The sequence below is a fragment of the Chenopodium album genome, chromosome 8 (assembly GCF_948465745.1).
Source record: "Chenopodium album chromosome 8, dcCheAlbu1.1, whole genome shotgun sequence".
Lineage (NCBI taxonomy): Eukaryota > Viridiplantae > Streptophyta > Magnoliopsida > Caryophyllales > Amaranthaceae > Chenopodium > Chenopodium album.
The window spans coordinates 7,107,587-7,131,446 of record NC_137841.1 but is presented as its reverse complement, the minus strand read 5'-3'; the positions used below and the strand labels follow the sequence as shown (position 1 = coordinate 7,131,446).

General features: G+C 34.0%; 1 protein-coding gene and 1 long non-coding RNA gene across 2 annotated transcripts; one reads left to right on the top strand and one right to left on the bottom strand.

Moving 5' to 3' along the window:
• Positions 1 to 5,586: 5,586 nt before the first annotated feature.
• On the top strand, positions 5,587 to 7,761 carry LOC145555760 (uncharacterized). The gene is made up of 3 exons (XR_014091550.1): positions 5,587 to 5,892; positions 5,978 to 6,291; positions 6,377 to 7,761. It is a non-coding gene; the product is annotated as an uncharacterized LOC145555760 (long non-coding RNA).
• Positions 7,762 to 22,411: 14,650 nt separating this feature from the next.
• Positions 22,412 to 22,892, bottom strand: LOC145642692 (uncharacterized). Its single transcript, XM_081693865.1, has 2 exons — positions 22,767 to 22,892; positions 22,412 to 22,678 (listed from the first exon to the last, which is right to left on the bottom strand). Exons 1-2 carry the CDS (start codon positions 22,890 to 22,892, stop codon positions 22,412 to 22,414), a joined length of 393 nt encoding a protein of 130 aa, XP_081549991.1.
• Between the last annotated feature and the right edge of the window lie 968 nt (positions 22,893 to 23,860).

The window sequence follows — 23,860 nt, the reverse complement described above, 5'->3', positions numbered from 1 at the left end:
GAATGAGAAGGATCTTAAAATGAGAAGAATGAGAAGGAATCTTGACCATACAATTGCATCCGACAATTCACATTTGATGTTGTAACAAAATGCACATTTAGCCCAAAAATTGTGCACATTTAGTAGAAAAGTTCTGCATAGTCATTTTTAGCTAGTTTCATTTTGCCTCTGTATTGTCTCTGTATATCTCTCTTTTCCGTTAAAGTTTATTCAATGTTCTAACTTTTCATTTATATTTAGAGGTGAGAAAATAATTATTGATAATTTGATATGAGTAACTTGCAAACTCGAAAATAAGTATTTATACGCCTCAATGCCCAGGTGAAAACTTATGCTGAATCAAAATCTCGAACTCGTGGCGTTGAAAACTCTATAAATACTATTTACAACGTAAATGCATTAACCCTGAAATGATATATTATATAACCTAGCAACGAAGGAGTATAAAAATCAGGGAAATTTTTTAATTACTACCTCAAAAAAGGGATCTTTATGAATTACTACCCCTAAAAAAAAAGTTGTTAATTACTACCCTAAAACTGATGAATTGTATAGATTGCTACCCTTTTCCCTAATTAGCCCCTAATTAGGTGATTTAATCTATAAATGATATCATTATCCGGCTAATTTATAATTAGTTGCTTTTAAACCTTAAATAATTAATTAAACCCTAGAACCACCTTCGGCCACCCTCCACCCACTACCGAACCTACATCCTCCAACTCCCCACCTCAAAACCACCATCTGCCCATCCTAAAACCACCTTCCTTTCACGATACCCCCATCCCCTACCCGCGGCGGCCCTGACCCCCTACCCCTCGTCGGAAAACCTTGCTCGACCATTCCTAATCTTCCTTTATCCCCTTCCCCCCTAATCACCACCCTAGGGTTTCAATTTTAGGGCTTTAGGGTTTTAATTTTGGAACATTAGGGTGGTGATTAAAGTGGGGAAGGGGGTGGAGGAGGCTTAGGGAGGGCCTATTAGGGTTCTCTGGCAAGGGGGAGGCGGCTAGGGTCGCCGGTGGGTGGGGAGGAGGGATTTTTTCGAGGGTTGGAGGGATTGTTGGGGGGGGTTAGAGGTGGTGCAATGGGTGGTGTAGAGGTGGGGTAGATGCCGGGGAGAGGGTAGGCTGCCGGAGATGGTGGGGACGGGGTAAGGGGGCTGCCGGAGGTGGTGTAGTGGTGGTTTAGAGGTGGTGTTAGGGTTTATTTAATTAATCATGCCTTAAAAGTAACAAATTACAAATTAGCCGGATAATGATATCATTAATAGATTAAATCACCTAATTAGGGGCTGATTAGGAAAAAGGGTAGCAATCTATAGAATTCATCAGTTTTAGGGTAGTAATTAACAACTTTTTTTTTAGGGGTAGTAATTCACAAAGACCCCCTTTTTGAGGTAGTAATTAAAAAATTTTCCTAAAAATCAGACTTTAGTTTAAATCATAAATAGACGACATACCTTGCTCATTTAGATAATATTCAATATTATGCACATTTAATTCTTAAAATTTGCATCATTAGTACAACTGATTTGCACATTTCCATTAATAATAACGCACATATAATTATTAAAATATGCGCATTTTCCAGAAAAATACTACACATTCAATTTAAAAAATTTACATATCTAACTTTTAATCTTAGCTTCAATCTCCGTGAACTCTCGCTGTTATCCATGATACAAGTATTATATTTTTATCGGAAATTCTTTTGAAATGTTGAACGAAGGGTGGGAAATAGGAGGAAGGAAAGGAATGTAGAGGAGAAAGAGAAATGGGTAAAATAAAATTCTTACATTATTGAAATTTATTATGAATTCTCAAGGGAATAAAATGGGGAAGAATGATGAGCATGATGGCAAAAGAGGAAGTATAATTGTATAACACAGTGAAGAAAGTGAAGAATGGAAAAAAAGAATTTTTAATATTATTTACAGTTTTGCTATTAATGAAGTATTTAATAAAGTGAAAAATTGACAAAAATAATACAAACTGTGAGCGATCCGCCAAAAATAAGTCAAACTTTTGAATATTTCTAAATAATACAAACTTTAGGGGAATCTGCTTTAAACGGGTCATTTTACCTATAACCTAAATGACCGGTAATTTTTTTAAAATAAATTCATTTAACAATTAAATTTGATGAAAAATTAACTAACATTAAAACCATAATTAATTGATAATTAGGAAAAAAAAAAGCCACTCAACCTCCCCACCAACATCAACTCCGGCCTCCTCCCCACCACTAAGCTTCCCTGTGGAGAACGAAGTTCCGGTAAGAACCCTCCTCTATATAAGAACTCAATTAAGAACCAATATCTACCATAGGATTAGATTGATTTGAACGGATCCGATTGAAGGAAGAGGAGTAATGACACTTTTGTAAATATTAAACCGCAACCTTTATTACTTAATCAAAAAATAAGAACATTCTCTCTCCTACTATACCCATTTGCTTCTCTTTCTCTCTCTTAAAACCAAACACACTCTTCAAAACCTCCATTAACATACCAAATTCAAGCTTCTATTACAGATTCTGTTCAATTTTTTTTTTTTTTTTTTTTGTCCCAATCAATGATTAATACTCATAAACTTGCACTAAACATATAAATTGAGCAATTTGAGTACATTTTTCGCCAAGCCCTAGTTGACGCAATTCGTTAGATTTGGGTACAATTTTTTTGAATTCGTTAGATGTTCATTGCTTATGTTTATTATATGTTTGAATTTGTTGTTCGAATTCATTAATTTCGTTGTTCTAATTCAATATGTTTGTTAGTTGATTTTGTTAGTTCTAATTTCGAATTTGTTGTTTGAATTCATTGAATTTGTAACCTTTTATTCATGTTGTTGGTATAGATTTGTTATAGGAAAATATGCAATCATAAAACAAAATTGGTACTCTGTAACTTTTGATGTTCCATTTATCATCTAAGTGTTCGATTAGGTAGGTGACAAACATGTAGAAAATTGCTTGGATTTATCAATCAATTTTTTTTTAAAACAAAAAAAAAATTATTTGCTGGCTACTTCGTAGTTTTTTGGCAAAAGATCATATGTAATTGCAGAATTGCTAGTTAAGATTACATTTGTTTGGCTACTAATGTCTACCTTAGTTAAATTACTGTAATAGTAACTTATTATTTGGATAAGTAACTTGATAAAAACTCGTCATGTACTACCCACTTATATTTTAGAACATAAAAAAAAAAAAAAAAAAAAAAAAATTAATTTAGAATATAGCTTTAGAACATAAGACAAAAATGTAGAACATAGACAAAATGTTTAAAGCATAGGCCGAAGAAATTTAGAACATAGTAAGAAAAAAAAAAAAAAAAAAAAAAAGAAGCTTAGATTATAGGAAAAAGTCTAAAAGATATGAATAGAACATAGGGAAAAAATTTAGAATGTAATAGAACATCGGATAAATAGATTTAGAACATCGTATAAAATATTAGAACTAGCATAGGCTTAAAAGTTAGAACATAGCCCTACATCAAAGAAAAAAAATTAGAACATAGGTGAAAAAAAAATTAGAACATAAAAAAAAAATTAGAACATAGGTGAAAAAAAAAATTAGAACATAGGATTAAAATTTTTGGACATAGAATAAAAATTTAGAACATCGAAAAAAAATTCAAGTTATAAAACTTTAGAACATAGGAAACTAATATTAGAACATAGACTTACATCAAAGAAAAAAATTTAGAACATAGTCTTACATTAAAGAAAAAAATTTAGAATATAGGGAAAAGATTTAGAACATGGAAGAAACAAAATTTGGAACATAAGATTAAATTTTAGAACATAAAATAAAAATTTATGACATAGGAAAAAAATTCAGGTTATATACTTTAGAACATAGGCAACTGATATTAGAACATAGGCTTATATTAAAGAAAAGAAAAAAAAATTAGAACATAAGTGGAAAAAAAATTTAGAACATAGAAAAAATTTAGAACATGGGATTAAAATTTTTGGACATAGAATAAAAATTAGAACATAGAAAAAAAATTCAGGTTATATAACTTTAGAACATAGGAAACTGATATTTGAACATAGGCTTACATCAAAGAAAAAAATTTAGAACATAGTATTACATCAAAGAATAAAATTTAGAACATAGGGAAAAGATTTAGAACATGGAAGAAACAAAATTTGGAACATAGGATTAAATTTTAGAACATAGAATAAAAATTTAGGTCATAGGAAAAAAAATTCAGGTTATATACTTTAGAACATAGGCAACTGATATTAGAACATAGGCTTACATTAAAGAAAAAAATTTAGAAGATAGGGAAAAAATTTAGAACATAGAAGAAAAAAAAAATTTAGAACATAGGTGGAAAAAAAATTTAGAACATAAGATTAAATTTTAGAACATAGAATAAAAATTTAGAACATACAAAAAAAATTCAGATTATATAATTTTATAACATAGAAAATTGTTGTTAAAGAAAAAACCATTAGAATTGGCAACAAATTTAGAACATAAGAGAAAAAAAAAAAAAAAAAAAAAGGTTTTAGAACATGGAAAAAATGTTAGAACACGTGTTTTAAATCTAGGAAAAATAAATTAGAACATAGGCAGAGAACTTTAGAACATAGAATAAAATTACTTAGATTAGGAGCTAGAGAAAAAAATTTAGTACATAAGAAAAGAAAAAAAATTAGAACATAGGTTAAATAATTTAGAACATAGACATAAAACTTTAGAACATAGGAAAACTAATTTAGAACATAAGCAGAAAATCTTAACATAAGAACATAGGGAGGCTCAAATCTTTAGAACATAGGCAAAATAATTTAGAACATAGAATTATTGTTATGTATGCAAAAACCTTCCTTTCAAAAAAAAAAAAAAAAAAAAAAAAAGTATGCTAAAACCTATTAGCTCAAGTGGTAGAGCACTATGCAAATGCATAGATGATGTAGGTTCGATTCCTACATAGGTAGTCTCAAAAAATAAATTGAAAAACAATTGTAAACCAAAATATTTCATAAATAAACTAGAATAACTCAAAGTAAATTAAAAAAAAAAAAAAAAAAACCAGAAATTAAGTAATCAAATTAGCATTAAGTTTTACAAAATAAAAAAAATGGCTTGAAATGATTAATGAAAGTTTGAAAATTTTGTTATAAACAAATATAATATAATACTCTTTTCTATATTATACAAATGAACCTACGTGGGACTCGAACCCACATCTTTGTGCTTTTGCACAATGCTCTACTAGTTGAGTTAGTAGGTTTATTTCTTCTTATGTTATATGAATCATAAATTCAGATTTAAAATTAAACCAAAAAGACAACTAAAAACCTGAATGAGTAATATAAGAAGAAATTTAATGGACATAGTGTTGCAATTATTACAATAAGTAGATAAAGTAGATTGATGAGAATAAAATGGTATTTCTTATTACAACAATGTCATAACTATCTTATTCATTTTGAGCGGTCAGATCAAATCTAATCCCACGGTCTAGATTAGTTCTTATATATTTATTGAGGAATATATTCTAAACCCTACTTTTAGTTTTTTTTATTGTTCTTTTTTTTTTCTGTTATTATTTGCCTTGCAGGTTTGGAAAGCCAATATGCTATATCTTCAGAAGAATACAAGTTTAAGCATTCTATATTCGATGCTCATATTGATAAGGTGAACCCGAAATGAAACTAGTATATGGTGCTTTATTTGCTACGTGAAAATGGTGCTTGACTTATATTTTGTTGGATCTTTTCTTTTACCTTTCAGATTTTTATTGGTGTAGTGGATTATGGGCACTTCTTCAGTATCATTGTTCATGTAAATGAATAACAGATCTACATACTCGATTCTCTGGATAATGGCATTTCTCCAGATACTTATTTGTCGCATGTCTCTGTGTTGGTACTAGTCCATGTCCATTTTTATTTTGCATTGTTTGATATTTACAAGTTTCTAACAAAGCACTAATGTATTCTCCACTTCTTAGGTAAAGCATCTGTGTCACCAACATAGTGTGGACATGAATTCTTGGAAATTTTTTACTGTAACAGGGAATGCCAAGCAGGACAATGGGTATCATTGTGGAGTTTTCATGCTTAAGAACTTACAATATTGGGCAAAAGGTGAAAAGCTATCTTTTAAGACGGTATGTTCCGTTTTTCTCTTTTTGATAAGAATTATGTGCTAAGATAAATTAACTTACGAAATCTTTGCATTAAGCTAATGCTACAAATGCAAAGTTGATCATATTTTGGGAAATTTTGAAGAAAAAGTTGGCTTCCAAGGATTGCTTCCTCTAAGGTACGAGTAATGTGTGCCTTTACTTCGTTTATTTCCTTTGAATTATAATAGAGTGTTGAATATTGATTATTTTTTTTCAATAAAGATGGCCGCAGCAGGGTCGACGATGATTCAAGAACAGCGGGCATCGTTCTAGATGGGGTTTTGAACTTCCTTGGTGCAAAGTTGAAGAAGCTTTTTGTTTTTACTCTCATGGTTTTGATTAAAGTCTTAGAAGTATTTGTTATTACTGAAGAAATTTGTTCCTAATTTCACAACTAAACCTGCTTATTTGCAAATTACATCAGAATAGTTTTTTTCTACTCTTTTGTCTTTTTGCTTGTGCTGTCTCAAGCTTGCTCTGTTTCTGGTTTTTCTTAAGGACAGATGTATGGCCAAGATTGTAAGGCCAGTAGTATATATGTAAGGTTGTTCCTATGTTGTAGGTCAGAGAAAAAAGGTGCAATTGCACATCAGCCGCCAATTGGCTTGAATGAAAAGAAAAGGTTTGAGGAGGCATTCTTCACAACCATAAAACATATAAAGACTCAATTTTTATTGCCTGATAGAATCAGATAATCAAATTTCTTCATGGTATCAGAGCCGCCAGGTTAAAATCTCTGGTATTCCTATATTTATTGTTCGTCTCTTTTTTTTTGAAAAAAAAAAATTTCTATAGTTCAATACGAGATGGCAGGAGATGATTCTTCAGAATCTCTTAATGCTTACCAAGATCCACTCTTTGTGGCAAATTCTGACAATCATTCAATTCCATTAACACCTATGTTGTTTAATGGGAGTAACTTCATGATATGGAGTAGATACGTCAAGATGGCTTTGGGTGCAAAGAACAAAAAAGGCTTTATTGAAGGGAAGGTCAGTAAGCCGAATCCAGGACACAAGGATTACAATAGATGGGAAAGAGCAGATTATATGGTGAGGTGCTGGATATTTAGGTCAATGACAGATGATGTTGCTGGAGGGCTCAGTCTTGTTCAAACTGCAAAGGAGCTCTGGGATGAGTTGATTGAGAGATACTCGGAAAGCAACATACCACTTCTCTTTCAATTGAAAAAGTGATATGTCTATTTTATATAGTGTTTTACCCCCGTCCCTTGGTCATAATTAGTAGTGTTTTTGGCCCTTTTGGGCCACTTTTATTACTAATGTGTGTTTTCTAGTGTTTTCGTAGTTTTGGTTGAGTTTTGCAGGGAATTGCACCTTTGGAGCATTTTCCCGGGATTTTATGAAGCGACTACGAGCATTGGAAGAACACGACCACTTATGGAGCCCAAGGCCGGTTAGAGCCATCGAGCCGGTGATTAAGGGCTCGGTTATTTGGATCGCGAGGCAATTGGACCATGTATTCGAGACCCGAGAGGAAATATGGATTGGGCCGAGAAATCTAGCCCAATCGAAGTCCAAAGCCTTGAAGATAAAGACCGGGCCCGATCAGGCAAGCAATTGCCCGATCGGGCGGATGTGTGGGAGTGCCATCAAGGGAAGGCGCGCCCGATCGGGTGAGCTGCTAGCTCGATCGGGCGCGGCAAATTAGAAGGAGCACTGGCAAAAAGGCGCGCCCGATCGGGCGGCCTCTAGCCCGATCGGGCGCGTGTTTCTGGAGAGGTGTTTTTGGACGAGCAATTAGTTTCTAATTAGGAGTTGTTCTTAGTTTTGTTTAAATACGTTTTTGTACGGATTTTTAGGAATCGATCTTCTACCCCTTCTTCTTCTCTTAATCTTTTCTCTTAGACTTTCTCTCTCTACTTAGTTTTCTCTCTCTAAACTCTCTCCCTAAACCTTTGTTCTTATTTCTTTGATTAATTCCAGATTTATTTTGGTGACGATTTCTTTTCCCTTAATCTTAGTTATTTATTTTATTCCTTTGATCATGATTTATTTTATTGCTTTGCTTAGTTTATATTTAATTATGTGTGAGTAGTTTAATTTCTAGGGTTTATGGGGATCTAATAAATAATATGAAGGGGGTAAATTATTGTTGTTGATTATCAATGCTAGATTAATTTCCTATTGATTGATTTAATGCTCTGTGATTAGATTAGGCCTATCTTTTATGCATGAGTTTGACAATATTGATTCAAGAATCGAGAGATGAGAATTAATGTTTAGGTCTAGTTTTAATAGGCAAGTTAATTTATAAATGGTTAAGTCAAGATTCGAGAGATGAGATTTAATACCGGTAAATTAATTGTGTGATTGTAATAAGTAGCGAGAGCCCTTTACAATCTGGTTAATTGATGCATTGATGATTGACTATTATTGATTGTTGGTATTGCATGATGATTTCTTATTGGATTGTTTTAATGTTTTACAATTGCGGCTTGTAAAAGTATAGCAATATTAAATTGATGAATCGAGCAGATGTTAATTTGATATTAAAGGCTATTTTTAATAAGAACTTAGATCTAGTAAATTGCGAGAGCCTGTTAGGTCTATGTTGGTTAATAAATTGCGAGAGCCTGTTAATCATGTTATTTATGCAATGTCAATGATTAATTACCCTATTTTACCCCGGAGTATTATTTATTGGTGAACCTATGCCCTATATCCTTTCATATATTATTTTCTCCCTATTCCTACTCTTTTTAGTTTAGCTTCTTATTCATTCATAAATATTGGTTACTTAAATAATTTAGATTATAATATTTAATTATGAGTAAAAAGACTTGTTTCCCTGTGGAGTTCGTCCCTACTTCCCTATCTACTGTAGTTAGTGATTTAGGTAATTATTTTTGATTAGGGGATACGACTCTACCCTGTCAAAAAGGAGCTGGGAAAACTTGAACAAGGTGAACAGATGAGTGTGGGGGAGTATTATTGCAAGCTAAAAAAACTCTGGGATGAGATTTATAATATAGAGCCCATACCAGAGTGCACTTGCGGTATGCTCGGAAAGTGTACATGCAGTATGTACAAGAAACTGTTGCAGATTGTAGAAAGGGATAGAGTGATGAGTTTCCTTATGGGTCTCAAGAAAGATTACTAGAATGTTAGGGAGAACATTCTTGGTACAGAACCTCTTCCTACTGTCAACAAAGCTTTTCATTTGGTGTTGCAAGCTGAAAAGCAGAAGGAGATTACTGGAGAAATTCAAGGAAATGTTGAAATGAGTGCTTTCCAAGCCTCAAGACACTCTCAAGGTGGAAAACAAAACTCTGGAAATTTTCAGAAGAAAAATTTCAAGGAGTTCAAGAAAATGAAGCAAGAGCTTAAGTGTGATCATTGTGGAATGAGGGGACACATAAAAGAAGGTTGCTTTGAGTTTATTGGATACCCACCTTGGTACAAAGGGCCAAAAGAAAAAAATGTGAACAAGATGGCTGCCAATGTTGGTAGAGTTGAACAGAGTGCTCAACGGGACATTCCGTTTGATCAAGATGAAGAGTCGGGAAGAAATGGGAATGTCAAACCTGATAGCAATCTCATATCAGCTGTTGTGCAAGAAGTTATGAGAGTTTTTCAGGACAAGCAGGGAGGCGCAAGCACTTCCGGGAAAACAAATGGAATGAGCAATTTTGCAGGTAAAATATCAATCTCAAACCTAGCCAGCTTTCATGACATTTTTTATTGTAATTCATGGATTATTGATTCCGGTGCCTCTGATCATATGGCTGGAAAATAAAAGTCAGTTTGATACTTTAAAAACTCTTGAAACTCCTGTGAATGTGATGTTACCAGATGGGTCTATGAGAAAAGTGTGTCAAATTGGTGAAGTCAAGTTGGGTCCTAAAATCAGATTAGTAAATGTGTTGTACCTGCCTCAATTCAAGCATAATTTACTTTCCTTGAGTAAACTGATTCAGTATAGCCAATTGAGAGTTCTTTTTGATGAAAAAGGGTGTGTTTTTCAGGACCCTACTGATCAAAATGTTGTGGCTTATGGAAGAAGTGCAAATGGTCTTTACAAGTTTAGTTGTAGTGAAGTTGAACCCCAAAATGGACATTTTGTGGGAAATAATGATGTAATGAGGGCCAATATGGCAGGAAAAGAAGCTTTTTGTAATAAGTCAATTACTTTGGATGTGATGCATGCTAGGTTAGGGCATGGATCATTATCTAAGCTGAAACATTTAAAATTTTGTAATTGCAAAAATGTGAAATTTTTTTATTGCGATACTTGTTCCATTTCAAAGCACCACAGATTACCTTTTCCTGTCAGTCATAACATTGCAAAGCATATTTTTGATCTAGTTCACATAGATTTGTGGGGGCCTTACAGGATAAAAAATGTAGATGGATCTACATATTTTCTCACTATTTTGGATGATCATAGTAGGGTGACATGGACACACTTGCTGTCAAACAAATGTCAAGTGAAAGGTGTGATAGAGAGATTCTTAGCTTACACTGAGAATCAATTCAATGTTAGGGTGAAGGTGATAAGGAGCGACAATGGGACTGAAATTGTCCAAGAAGACTGTGGCAGTATGTTTGGAAAGAGAGGCATTATTCACCAGAAAAGTGTTCCGGGTGTTCCACAGCAAAATGGAAGGGTCGAACGAAAACATAGAACCCTAGGAGAAACAGCTAGGGCACTCAGGTTACATTCAGGTCTTCCAAAATATTTTTGGGGAGAATGTATATTAGCTGCAACGCATTTGATTAATCTGCTTCCAAGTAGGGTCATAAGTTGGGAAACACCTTATGAAAGATTGATGAAAAGGAAACCAACTTATGATCACTTGAGAGTGATAGGGTGTTTGTGCTATGCGAGTGGAACTGATAATAGACATGACAAGTTTGATGAGAGGGGTATAAGAAGTGTTTTGTTAGGATATCCTTTTGGTACTAAGGGATACAGATTGTATGATTTACAAAAACGAAAGGTTTTTGTTAGTAAGGATGTTTATTTTAAAGAACACATATTTCCTTTCATTCATTTGAATGGGAATATGAATGAAGTGAAGGCAAAAATGAATCAATTGCCTCTTGTAGAATCAGAAATTCTTGTAGATTCTGATGAAGAAAATGATAAAGATTGTGAAGAAAATGTGCAACAAGATCAAGATCTCTCGGGGAATAATGACGAAAATTCCCAAACTGAAAGTGACTTGGAAGTTTTTATTCAAGATCAGACAACTCAGCAGCAGAACTTAGGGGAAGAGAATGAAGGGCTAAGAAGATCACAAAGAGAGAGAAAAATTTCGAGTAATTTGAAGGGGTATGATTATAAGCTCCCACCAAGCAACTTGGTTGGACACGATGAAGTTACACCTTCTTTTTCTGCTTATAAATTGGAAGAGAAAGCTCACTATAGCCCTGATTATGTGATTTCCTTTCATAATGTGATGAAAGTAAATGAACCAGCTTCGTATAATGAAGCAACATCTCACGAGGGATGGAAAAAAGCTATGGAAGAAGAAATTCAAGCTCTTGAACTGAATCAAACTTGGGAGTTTGCTGATCTTCCGAAGGATAAAAGGGCCTTGGATACCAAATGGGTATACAAGGTAAAATATGATAAGGATGGGAATGTGATCAGACTAAAAGCAAGGCTTGTAACAAGAGGTGACAAACAGATCAAAGGGAAAGATTATAAACATACTTTTTCCCCCGTGGCAAAGTTTGCCACTGTAAGAATCCTTATTGCTCTTGCAACGATCATGAATTGGAAATTGCATCAACTAGATATCAACAACACCTTTCTACATGGATATCTAGATGAAGAAGTGTATCTAAAGCCTCCAAAGGGCTACGAAAAGGCTCCCAATGGAAAGGTCTGCAAATTGAGGAGGGCCTTGTACGGTTTGAAGCAGGCTTCTAGGCAATGGAACATTGAGTTGACAAAATTCCTTAAAAAAAGGTCTTTCAATCAGTCTTTCAGAGATTACTCCATGTTTTGCAGAGAAGAGAATGGAAAGATGTGCATAGTGCTTGTCTATGTAGACGATTTATTGATTATAGGAAATGATGAGCAATAAATACAGACGCTTAAAACCGAACTGGACAGAGAATTCACTGTAAAAGATCTCGGTGAAATGAGATATTTCTTGGGTTTAGAGGTATCGAGAACTAAAAAAGGAACACTTCTAAACCAAAGAAAGTATGTAAGTGATATCCTGCAGTTTACAGGGCTCCTTGAATGCAAATCAGTAGCATGTCCTTTTCAAAAGAAATTTAAGCTCTCGACAGATGAAGGAGAGCTTATGAGAGATCCGGAAAGGTACAGAAGCTTAGTGGGAAAACTTTTGTACCTGAACTTAACAAGGGCAGATATTTCTTATTCTGTCCAACAATTAAGTCAGTTTATGGCTTGTCCTAGAATGCCTCATTGGGAGGCAGCTCTTCATGTTGTGAAGTACCTCAAGGGTACACCTGATTTTGGTTTGTTTTACCCATCAAATTCCAATTTGGAATTAGTGGCTTACTGTGATGCAGATGGGGGAGCCTGCCCCTTTTCAGCTAGGTCTCTCACAGGCTATTGCGTTTTCTTAGGGGGATCTTTGGTATCGTGGAAGACTAAGAAACAAAAAACAGTCTCAAAGTCTTCATGTGAGGCTGAATATAGATGCATGTCTCAGACTACGAGTGAGATTGTGTGGATTGATGGGGTCTTAGAGCATCTGCACATCAACATTAATCGTCCAATACCTTTGTATTGTGATAACAAGTCTGCCCTTCATATTGCTGAAAATCCAATTTTCCATGAACGAACAAAACACCTTGACAAAGATTGTCACTATGTTCGTGAGCATTTGGAAGCAGGATTTATTTCCACTGCTTTCGTTCGATCTTCCCTGCAGATTGCTGATCTTATGACCAAGAGTCTCTCTGAACAACAACACAAGTTTTTATGTGGCAAGTTAGGACTTGTATCCCATATGCAAGTCCAACTTGAGGAGGGGGTGAAGAAATTTGTTCCTAATTTCACAACTAAACCTGCTTATTTGCAAATTACATCAGAATAGTTTTTTTCTACTCTTTTGTCTTTTTGCTTGTGCTGTCTCAAGCTTGCTCTGTTTCTGGTTTTTCTTAAGGACAGATGTATGGCCAAGATTGTAAGGCCAGTAGTATATATGTAAGGTTGTTCCTATGTTGTAGGTCAGAGAAAAAAGGTGCAATTGCACATCAGCCGCCAATTGGCTTGAATGAAAAGAAAAGGTTTGAGGAGGCATTCTTCACAACCATAAAACATATAAAGACTCAATTTTTATTGCCTGATAGAATCAGATAATCAAATTTCTTCAATTACTTAATCATTGTTAATGTCTTAATCACATTGAGATTAGCCTTGTTTCTACTGAGAATTTAGGAAGGAGCTTTATTGATGAACTTAATAATATGATGAATGAATGATGTATTGATGATTAATTTAGATTATTGGGGTCCCCTTCAATTTGGCAAGGCCAAAAAATTATATATACTATACATACATATCTTTTTAACCACAATAATTCTTGCTGAATCAGTATATTGACACATAATAACACATTGTTCAAAAGACATGAACTCAGAAAGAGGTTAGTGACCTTATTATGTCTTTTCAAATGGTTGAAAATGCACACAAACACAAATATTTTGGAGGAGACCAGCATGGATTTATGTTGTGAATTACAAAAGAAATTATTTAACACTGTTAACAATTGGGTATTTGAGCATTAAAAATCTTGGGTATCAAAACAATAGATTTATTTCTATATATGAGAGGAAGAGACGAAGAAATACACTGCAGCTCCCACAGCCTACCCATATCCCACAACCTACGCCACCACCCACTAGGGGTGAACATGGTTTGGTTTGGTGCGGTTTGAGTATAAACCAAACCAAACCACACCACAAAATACGGTTTGGTCAATTTTCCAAACCAAACCAAACCATATTAATATTGAAACCAAACCAAACCAAACCGTATTAATGCGGTTTGGTTTGCGGTTTATGATGAGACTACATTTTTTCCTAAAAATTGTCAAATATTAATAAATTTATAAAAAAAAAGTTCAAATAATTAGCCCAAACGGATTAAATTATACTACAATGTTTTAATAAAAATAACAACCAACTAATCAAGTGCTAACACAATAACACATAATAAAAATAATACATAACAAATTAACAGTGGAAAAAAACATAATACATTTGTCAAAAAAAAAATTCTATTATAGTTTTTAATAATTGGCAGCAACTTGACAACATCAGGGGCTACATACATTATGCGATATCAATGATTGCCGGAGCTAAACTGATCTTGGAGTATAGTAGTATACTGAATTACTGACCGTCTTCTAATGATTTTCCATTTTTTTATTATTTTTTTTTTCTTTTTTAAAATATATAATAACTATTTTAATTTTTATAAATATTATATAAATATTAAAATGTGGTTTACTAATTTACGGTTTGGTTTGGTTTATAATTTTTGAAAAACCAAACCAAACCGCAAACCGTATTTCCCAAAGAATCGAAACCAAACCGTATTTTTCCAAATCGTAAACCAAACCAAACCGCTAAAATGCGGTTTGGTCTGGTTTGGTTACGGTCCAGACCAAACTCTGTACAGTCCTACCACCCACACCCTAAGCCACCAGTAATACCCTACGCCAACTATAAAATCTTATTTTCGGGTTAAATAAAAACTACACAAACACTACAGTAAACAAGTTTAGCACAGATAAAATGTTTTCCAACAAACTCTCAAGACGGCGAGATAATGATAATGATACACGGGCTAAGGGTGGTGATGATGGGGTAAGTGGGCAAGTCTAGCCGTGAAGATTGGGGTGTGAATTTTTCTAAGGTAGATGGTCAAATTGATGGATCTCTTATGAACAGTAAAGGAAATTGGCTGGCTATTCAGCGGCAGTTGTTGCAATTAGAGAGACAACATGCTCATCTGATGAATATGTTGCAGGTGCGTTCTTTTTAGTTTTGTCTTGACAATAGGTTCTAGAATTAAATAACAACTAAAGGTTATTTATGTGCTAGGAGTTCATGGGTGGCTCACTTGACAGCATGATGACTCTTGAAAATAGAGTTCGGGGTCTGGAGAGGGTGGGTGAAGATATGGCACATGATTTGTCCATATCATCAAGCAGGCGGGTTGGTAACTTTCGTTGTGGCAGGTATGGGAGGAGACTTCTATTCTGGTTATGAAGTAGTGTCTCCAAGCATGAGAGGTAGAGTAGTATCTTGGAGAGTTGGAGGTCTAATCATCACGAGCTTGGGACTTTCATTCATATGGTTCTTCAAAAAATGACCAATCTGAGCGTGGGACAAAGGTGATGGTAATTTTAGACATGGTGAACGCCAGTGGAACAGCTCGGGCACATGTATTAAAGCAAGACAACATGGTAATTAAGGAGCTTTGAAGTTTCATTCATTCATCACCCCATACATAATTTAAACTAAGGCACGTTAGAGGCACCAACCAAGCCAGCCACATCAACCTGGAGACACCCTAAACCTAGAAAAGCATTACGAGGGGCGGATTACCCCCTGCCACACACACCATACCCATTCTGCATTATAATTTAAGAAACCATGTTAACACAAGAATTGAACATCAAAGATCAATATAACAACCCTACTTACTCGAAAAAAGAACATAGATTTAAACAAATCGAGTAAGCAACCCGATGAAGAGTCTCGCAAATACTCTTACGCAGGCTTTGATGAACTTGTCGGAAAAAATAAAATCAAATAAAATAAAAGCAATAAAAATAGAAACCCCAACAAGTTTTAGGGAAACAAGGACCCTCTTACCTTGCCCCTGTCTTCTCTTAAGGGCTTCTTGCAAATAGTCATGAGGATAAAGACCAAGTCTTTTCCTCTTTCCCGGTTTTTCCAAAGACTAAAAAAACGGTATAGGGTAAATTTTTTTTTACATACAATTCAGTTGGATACAGATTACCTTAAGTTTAGATCTTCAAAATATGACTACCATTATGAGCCAATAAGAAGGTGCCACAATACCTCATTAATAATTTATTTTAGATTTTTTTTAATGAATATTTATTTAAATTATCTTTTTTTATTATCTTTGGAATTTTAGAAAATAGTTTAATTTTCCAGATTTATTTATTATTTTTGAATATTTCAATAATTAAATTAAAAATGTTTATTTTTAGAAATTAAATTAAATGAGATTACATAAGATCTATATTATCAGAAAATAAATTTAATACAATCTTTATTTTAAGAAATTGAAGATCTAATACCAAAACTTTCCTTCCATCTATTGTTCGACATCTTTCGATCTAAAAAAAATTTAATATATTTAAGTTTTAAGAAATTAAAGATTTAATTCGAAAACCCTTAGATTTTTATCATCTTGTTCGACTCCTTCCTTCGATTGTTCGACATCTTTTGATCAAAATATAAGATATAATACAGTTTTAATTTAAGAGATTAAAGATTCAATTCCAAATTAATGATCGATCTTTGGGTTATTGAAAGAATTTAGTATAGTGACGTTAGAATTTAGATTTTGTGCGATTTGATTATTAATTAAACATTTCGTATTTCATACATAATCCGTGTGAATATATTCTAGGGTTCAGTTTGCATAGATGAATGAAACTCAGAATTTGTGAGAATTATTTTAATGTATCGGGCTTCATGTCGCAGAAATCAATGCCTTCAATGGTCGGATTTTAGTTCAGACAGACAAAGGTTGAAGATGAATATGCTAATTATTGTTTAATATGTATGTTTTTGGTCATTACATATTTATCATCAAGTTAGCTATACACTTAGAATTAGTAAGATATATGAACTCCGAATTTAAGGTAAAAAATCATTGAAAGTAAATTTCGCGTAATTGTTGTCTTTGTAACAATCATTCTAATTTACATGTTTTGTGGTTGGCAATTACCTGTACCAAAATTCAGGTCAATCTAGGGTCCTGTATTATTAATAGACAATCGTGTTAAAACGAGTCATCTCGTGTATGATCGAGTCGGTTTTGGGCTTCTCTCGAAAAATTTGTGTCAGGTTCAAATCGTGCCAGGGATTGCCAGTTCTAAAAAACAAATGATGTAAAAATTTAATTAAGAGAAATAGAAAAGGAAAGAAAAAAAGATTAAACCCATAAACTAAAAAAAAAAATAACCGTTTAGGAGTAATACAAAATTCAAACCTTAAACCTCTGCTAACTGCTGCTTCTTCTTCTTCTCTTGTTAACTGCTTCTTCTTCTTCTTCTCTTGCTAACTACTTCTTCTTATCTTGCTAACTACGTTCCTCTTCTCTTGCTAACTACGTTCCTCTTCTCTTGCTAACTACGTTCCTCTTCTCTTCAACATCTCTGCTAACTACGTTCTTCCTCTTCTCTGATTACTATCTCTGCCCCCAATTTCAAGAAGGTAAAATTTTATTTGTGTATGATTACAGTATTGGAGTAGAGTATTATAGTTGGCGTAGTGTCTGATAGTTGGCGTAGTGTCTTATAATTGGCGTAGTGTGTGATAATTCTGAAATTTTCAATCATTTGTAGCATGAATTGGGTTGGTTAGTTTTATCAAAAATTTCATGCCATTGTAAGAGGTTAGCTTTTTTGGAAGCTTATTACTGTTTTTTTTTTTTTTTTGATTTTTTAAGTTCCTTGATTGTTTTTAATAGTGGGGGATTCTTGGATGAATTGGGTGTGAAGCAGCATTAAAAATCATTTTTTAGCATCAAGTACTGTATGTGTAATTTTGTTCATAAATTTGCATATTGGTACAGAATTTGGTATCTTAGGCTTTACATTTTTGAAGTGTAATTGGAGTTTTAATGGCACTCAATGGATTGGAAAGCACTTGAACAATCTGACAAAAAGTTGTAGAATAAGTTTTCTCAACCCGTTACATGTAGTAGGCGCAATCATGTATATGTCTTGGTTCACTAGTGTCTCTGCAATATACCTAGGATGGGATCTCTTACATGCAATAGGCGCAATCATGTATATGTCTTGGTTCCATCCTAATGGTTATTTTTCAACAAATTAAGCCTGCTCACTATGAATTTGCATTACCTCTAGCATATCTTCTTCTCTCATTTATAAAACTCACTGATCCTCTCTATATGTATTGCTCTGACTCTAAAAGTTATTTCGACTTACTAGAAGTAATTATTACCAAATGGAGCTAATTCCAACTATTACTTACTAGAATTGATTTTCTTAACAATATATTTCTTAAGGTGAATTAAATAGGGCCTAAGTCAGTTAGGTATTGTTTGAAAAAGAAAGCAAAGTGCTTGTGAAAGGAAAAATATAGTAAAGGAGGAGAGTTGAGTTTTACAGTAAATAAAACAGAGTTAGTAAGGAAAAGATTATCATTAGAATTCAGATCTACTGGTTGTTTGTTTAGCTTAGTTTTGTGAGTGAGTCAAGCCACTGGAATTTCATCTTTATTTTCTATTGTTAGGTCATTAGTGCTAAATCATTAACCTCTTCTTGTAACTTCTTCAAATCTGCACTTTTTCACATATTAAGATTTTCCAGATTCTTGGTTTACTAAGCTAACATTTCAAATACTTTAGAGTTTGTCATTGTCGTTTGTATAACAAATTTTGTTAATCCAAATTTTTGCAAAATGGTTATGATGAAATATCTTCAGCACCATGTATGGTAAAAGATGCTTCATCTGTTGTTGTCTCTTGACCAATATAAGCCTTCCAAATAATTGATTCCTTTCCATAAATGATAATTATTACTTGGCATCTATAGCTGTGCATCCTTAATCCTACTTTACAGCTATTTTTGAAATCTTTATGGTTTCTCTTTATATCATACAGAGTAGAGTAGTAATGCATGTAGCATGTATAGTATATGCATACTAGAGAGCTGTTCTAATGATCAAGCTCACTATGAATTTGCATTACCTCTAGCATATCTTCTTCTTTGCTTTTTAGAACTCACTGATCCTCTCTATCTTCTTCTTGTAGGCTGTGAAGACAGGTGATACTATCCTTATAGGATAATATCTTTTCACTGGAAGTGAGACTACTTCAGTTTGGCTTGAGGTAAGTATATTAAGACACAATTATTAGATCGGTTGGTTTTACATCGTATGCAAGCCTACTGCTGTTATGTATTAGTGGTTTGATGAGTAGTTATGCCTGTTGTTTGCTGATATTACTGAGTAGTTATGGAATACATGACACTGAAAATTAAGGATCCTGATATTGTGGTTACTTGATATATGTTATGTATTGAATCAAAATCATGATAATCAAGCCTACTGTTGTTTCAATGCAAGCCTATTGTTGTTTATTATTTCAATTTAGTATTTGATTATTTCAATGCAAGCCTACTGTTGTTTTCCATCATAACAACAAAGCTCGGCATAATTGTTGTTTTCCATCAGGATAATGAAGAAATTCAATTGTCGCTGCACATTAAAAGGCCTTGCAGATTTATGATTAGACGACAAGAAGAAAGATCTGATGAAAAATAGTCAGTTCTATGAGCTTCTCAATGTAAAACAAAAGGCTACTTCTAGTTTCTTGGTTCACAGGTTTTTTTAGTGTTATAAGGTTGCTGACAAACATTTTGAAGTTAAAGAAATTGTTATATCAATTTATGTGAGTGATATAACAAGAATGACGGGATTAAATGCAAGTGGAGACGCATATGAGAAGGTTGCATATGAGAAGGGTAAATCCCGAGAGATTCCGAAATGGTACAATGAATTGTGTGTGAAATATCCCCCTCCTACGAAAGTGAAAGAGAAAGAGGAAGAGAAGAAAGAGAAAGAGGGAGCTATGGAAGAGAAAGAGGAGAACTTAAGGAAGAGAAAGAGGAGAACTTAAGGAAGAGAAGGATGCCCCATAAGAACACCGTGTCTCATTTTCTTCGTACTATGCATGTAGATACTGAAGAGGAACAAGAGAACTTCAGGAGGTTATTGTGTTATTTCCTCATTTGCTTCTATGTTGATGCTCCATCAGATGATGTAGGAGGATTGCATCACTTTGCCGATGTAGCCGATCTTGAAAATTTTGAGAAGATCTGTTGGGCACAAGTGATGCTAAGCAACCAATGGCGGATCTAAGAAGGCACAAGGGGTAGCACATGCTACCCCTTAAAAAAAAAAAAAAAAAACTGCTGATCCGTACCAATTCTTGTTGTTTTTAGCTTTAAACTAAAGAGACCTGTTATTATTAGGTTATTTTTTTTTTCTTTTATATTTCTTTTTATAACCTGTTGTGGCTTATTTTTTTATTTTTACTTTTGTTTCTACTTTATATGTTTGCATAGCTAATTATGTGTTCAACTAATTTTATTTTGATGTCTTTCTTTTAAGTTATGAAAATCAAGTACTAGAATTTATCATTTTTAAACTATAAAATAAACATATACTCATACTTTAATTATTTTTTATTCATCCGATAGTCGTATTACTCGTATATGATACTAATCATAATTTTTTTTCTAAAAATGCGTAACTTATAATTCTTCAAAACTCCTTCATTTGACGAAATTCTTCCCAATTTTTTGCACTTTTATTTCAATACACATATTTAGTAAGTAATTTATTTACTACCGAATAGAATTTTATATGAGTAAAACAATTAAGAAAATTTATAGTATATAGTAGTATAACTTACCATACATATACAAAGTAGTTTTTAAACTTATGATACACGGAGACAACGGAAAACATAGAAAGATAATCTATTGAACATATAAAGTAATTTTTAATTTGATCATTGTATTATATTGATAACTAGAATATAAATAATGAAAATTTATCAAACAAAACAAATCTTAAAAATTTAAAGGCTAATTAACGCTAATATATATAATAACTCGTTTTAACCCTTTTTTCTCTTATTGTTTAATGGCTAAATGTTACCCCTACTTAAAATTCCTGGATCCGCCACAATAAGCAACATAATTGATTGCGCGGAAAAAGTATCTACTCAAAGTGATAGATCCTACATAACGTGCAATTCTCCTATTGTTGAGGTACGTTTTAGTTTATCTATTCTTTTATTTTTAGTCATGTGGAATCATATGTTAATCCGTCCACTCTTATTTTTGATAGTCATAGATGTGGTATATTGGTTTAGAATGGATGATTAGATGATTGCGGTCCTCTGTGGTGCATATATATATATATATATATATATATATATATATATATATATATATATATATATATATATATATATATATATATATATATATATATATATATATATATATATATATATATATAATCATTAAGTTTTCAAAACCTTTTTCTTATTCGCCGGAATCTCATTAAGAAACGTTCTGATTGGCTGAAACGCGTAAGCCGAAGTTCAATGAATCTAGACGCTTTCATGTGAGGGGGTTTCGAGGATGGGAGTGAGCTGGGGTGGACGTTTAGAGGACGGGAGTGAGCTTGGGTGGGTGTTTTAGGCAATGTGACTAACAAGTTTAAGAAATTCAATATGGTTCTTAAGTGCTTGATTCTCTTGCTGAGACTTGTTAAGGATTTTGACCCAACACGTGTAACCCATCCGACCCGTTGACCCAACCCACCCAACCGGAACCAGGGTATTGTTTCCCAGTTCCTGACTCTTATGGATGGGGGCGTGTCGAACAGGGGTGAGCTTGGGTGGGGGTTTTAAGCAGTGGGGGGACGTTGGGGAATTTCAAAGGAGGTGGTTTCGGTGGTGGGGGAACCGGGGGGTGGGGGGAACCCCCCACCCCCCGGTTCCCCCACCGCCGAAACTTGCCACCCCTAAAACGCCCCTACGCGGCCCCACCGCCGAAAAGTCCCACCCCACCACACCCCTGGGGGGATCCAGACGTTGTTTTTTTGGGGCGTTGGGACGTTTGGGGCATCATTGGGGTGTTGGGGCTTTCGACGGTGGGGGGGGGGGGGGCTTTCGGCGGTGGGGGAAACAAGGGTGAGGGGTTTTGGGATGGGGGAAATGACTTCCACTCCATCGAGCAATTCCTTAGCTCAACCTCCTCCTCTTCAATGGCTGATAATACTGAATCATCTGATAAGGGTACAAAAAGAGACTTCAGTGCTGCGATTCCCCTGAATATTGTGTGGTTGCCCCAAATACTGAGATATTTTGTGAAAGTGAGCCACTAAAACGAGAAGAGGAGGTTGATGTTGCTGTTGCAGGTGCATTGCCACAAGTCTTGGCATAATGGCCAAGCTGACCACAATTCTTACACTTATTTTTCCTCTTCTATCCCTATTGCTGGTTGTTGTTACTGCCTTCACCAACTTCCAACTTCCTCTTCTTTGATTTGGGTCTGCCAATCATAACTCTAATCAATGGTGGCAGTGGTTCCCTGATGTTGACCTTCTCCCAATGCTTTGGACCTGGCATGGGTTGCACTGCATCTTCATAGGCTAGCATCAGAGTATCCTTTGTGTAATACATGTCCATAAAATCCTCTGGATCTGCCCTCTTATCAAGTATGCATGCAAACCCATGCACACATGGAATTCCTGTAAGCTGCCAATGAAAACAGGTACATGTTCTTTTCCCTAGGTCCACCATCACTTGATTAGGACATACTTGGGAGGCTTAAAGAACAACGAACCCCAAATCCCTTAAATTCGAACCCTAAATCCCCATATGCAACAACCCCAAACCCCAACTCCATGAATTCGAAAATTGACCCCTCAATTCGTCTATTTATCTCTTTTCTTTCAAAAACATTAGTCATCTTTCAGAAATTCTTTATTGACCCACCTTTATATGGTTGAAAATATAGATTATGATCATGATTTCGTTAATGAAATAAGTCCACTAAGATAATCATGGAGTATTACAATAAAAATTGAAATGGTTGTAATGGATGCAAAGGTTACATATATAATTTATTTACCTTTTCCAATATCACCATTTATATATTTTACATTAATTTAATCTTAAATTTACACTTTATTGAAACATGTTTATTTCTTATATATTTAAATGTGAAGGGAAATAAAATACAAGCTATTGTGAAGAATTCTTTAATGGAAATTAAAAGTTTTTAATGTAATTAAAATTAAAAGTTTAAATAAATATTTAATATCACAAATAATGTGTAATTAAAAATCTAAGTAACTATACAACCAAATGATTATGAAAACAGAAACCAAATGATTATGAAAACAGAAACCAAATGATTATGAAAACAGATGAGTTTTTTCTTCTGAAACAGCAGAACCAAATTGTTCTATAAATATACAAGTTTTTTTTAAAAAAAAGTCTGAAACAGCAGAACCAAATTGTTCTAAAAATATACAAGTTTTTTTTTAAAAAAAAGATCCCAGCACAGCTGCAGGGTGTGAACCAATTAGTTGAATCCATACCGTTCAGGCTCATTACTTGGACGAGTGCTTTTCCGACGCTCCAGATCTCGATACCTACGATTACGATGATGAGTACCATGTTGAGGGGGACGTTGACGATTAGGACGAACATCATCATAAGTGCTATCATCTTCGACTTCAAGACACTCTTTTTTATACCACATTGCAACCTCCTTCTTATACGAGTTGAAATAATCGTGTCCGTTACAGCCACGATTATCAATAACTCGTATCCTATGATTAATTATATCGAAACTGGCCCGATGCAAGATTGGGTGAAGCTGGTGGGCTCCAAGTTGGTTTGTAACATTATGTGGTTTATGTTGAACCACAT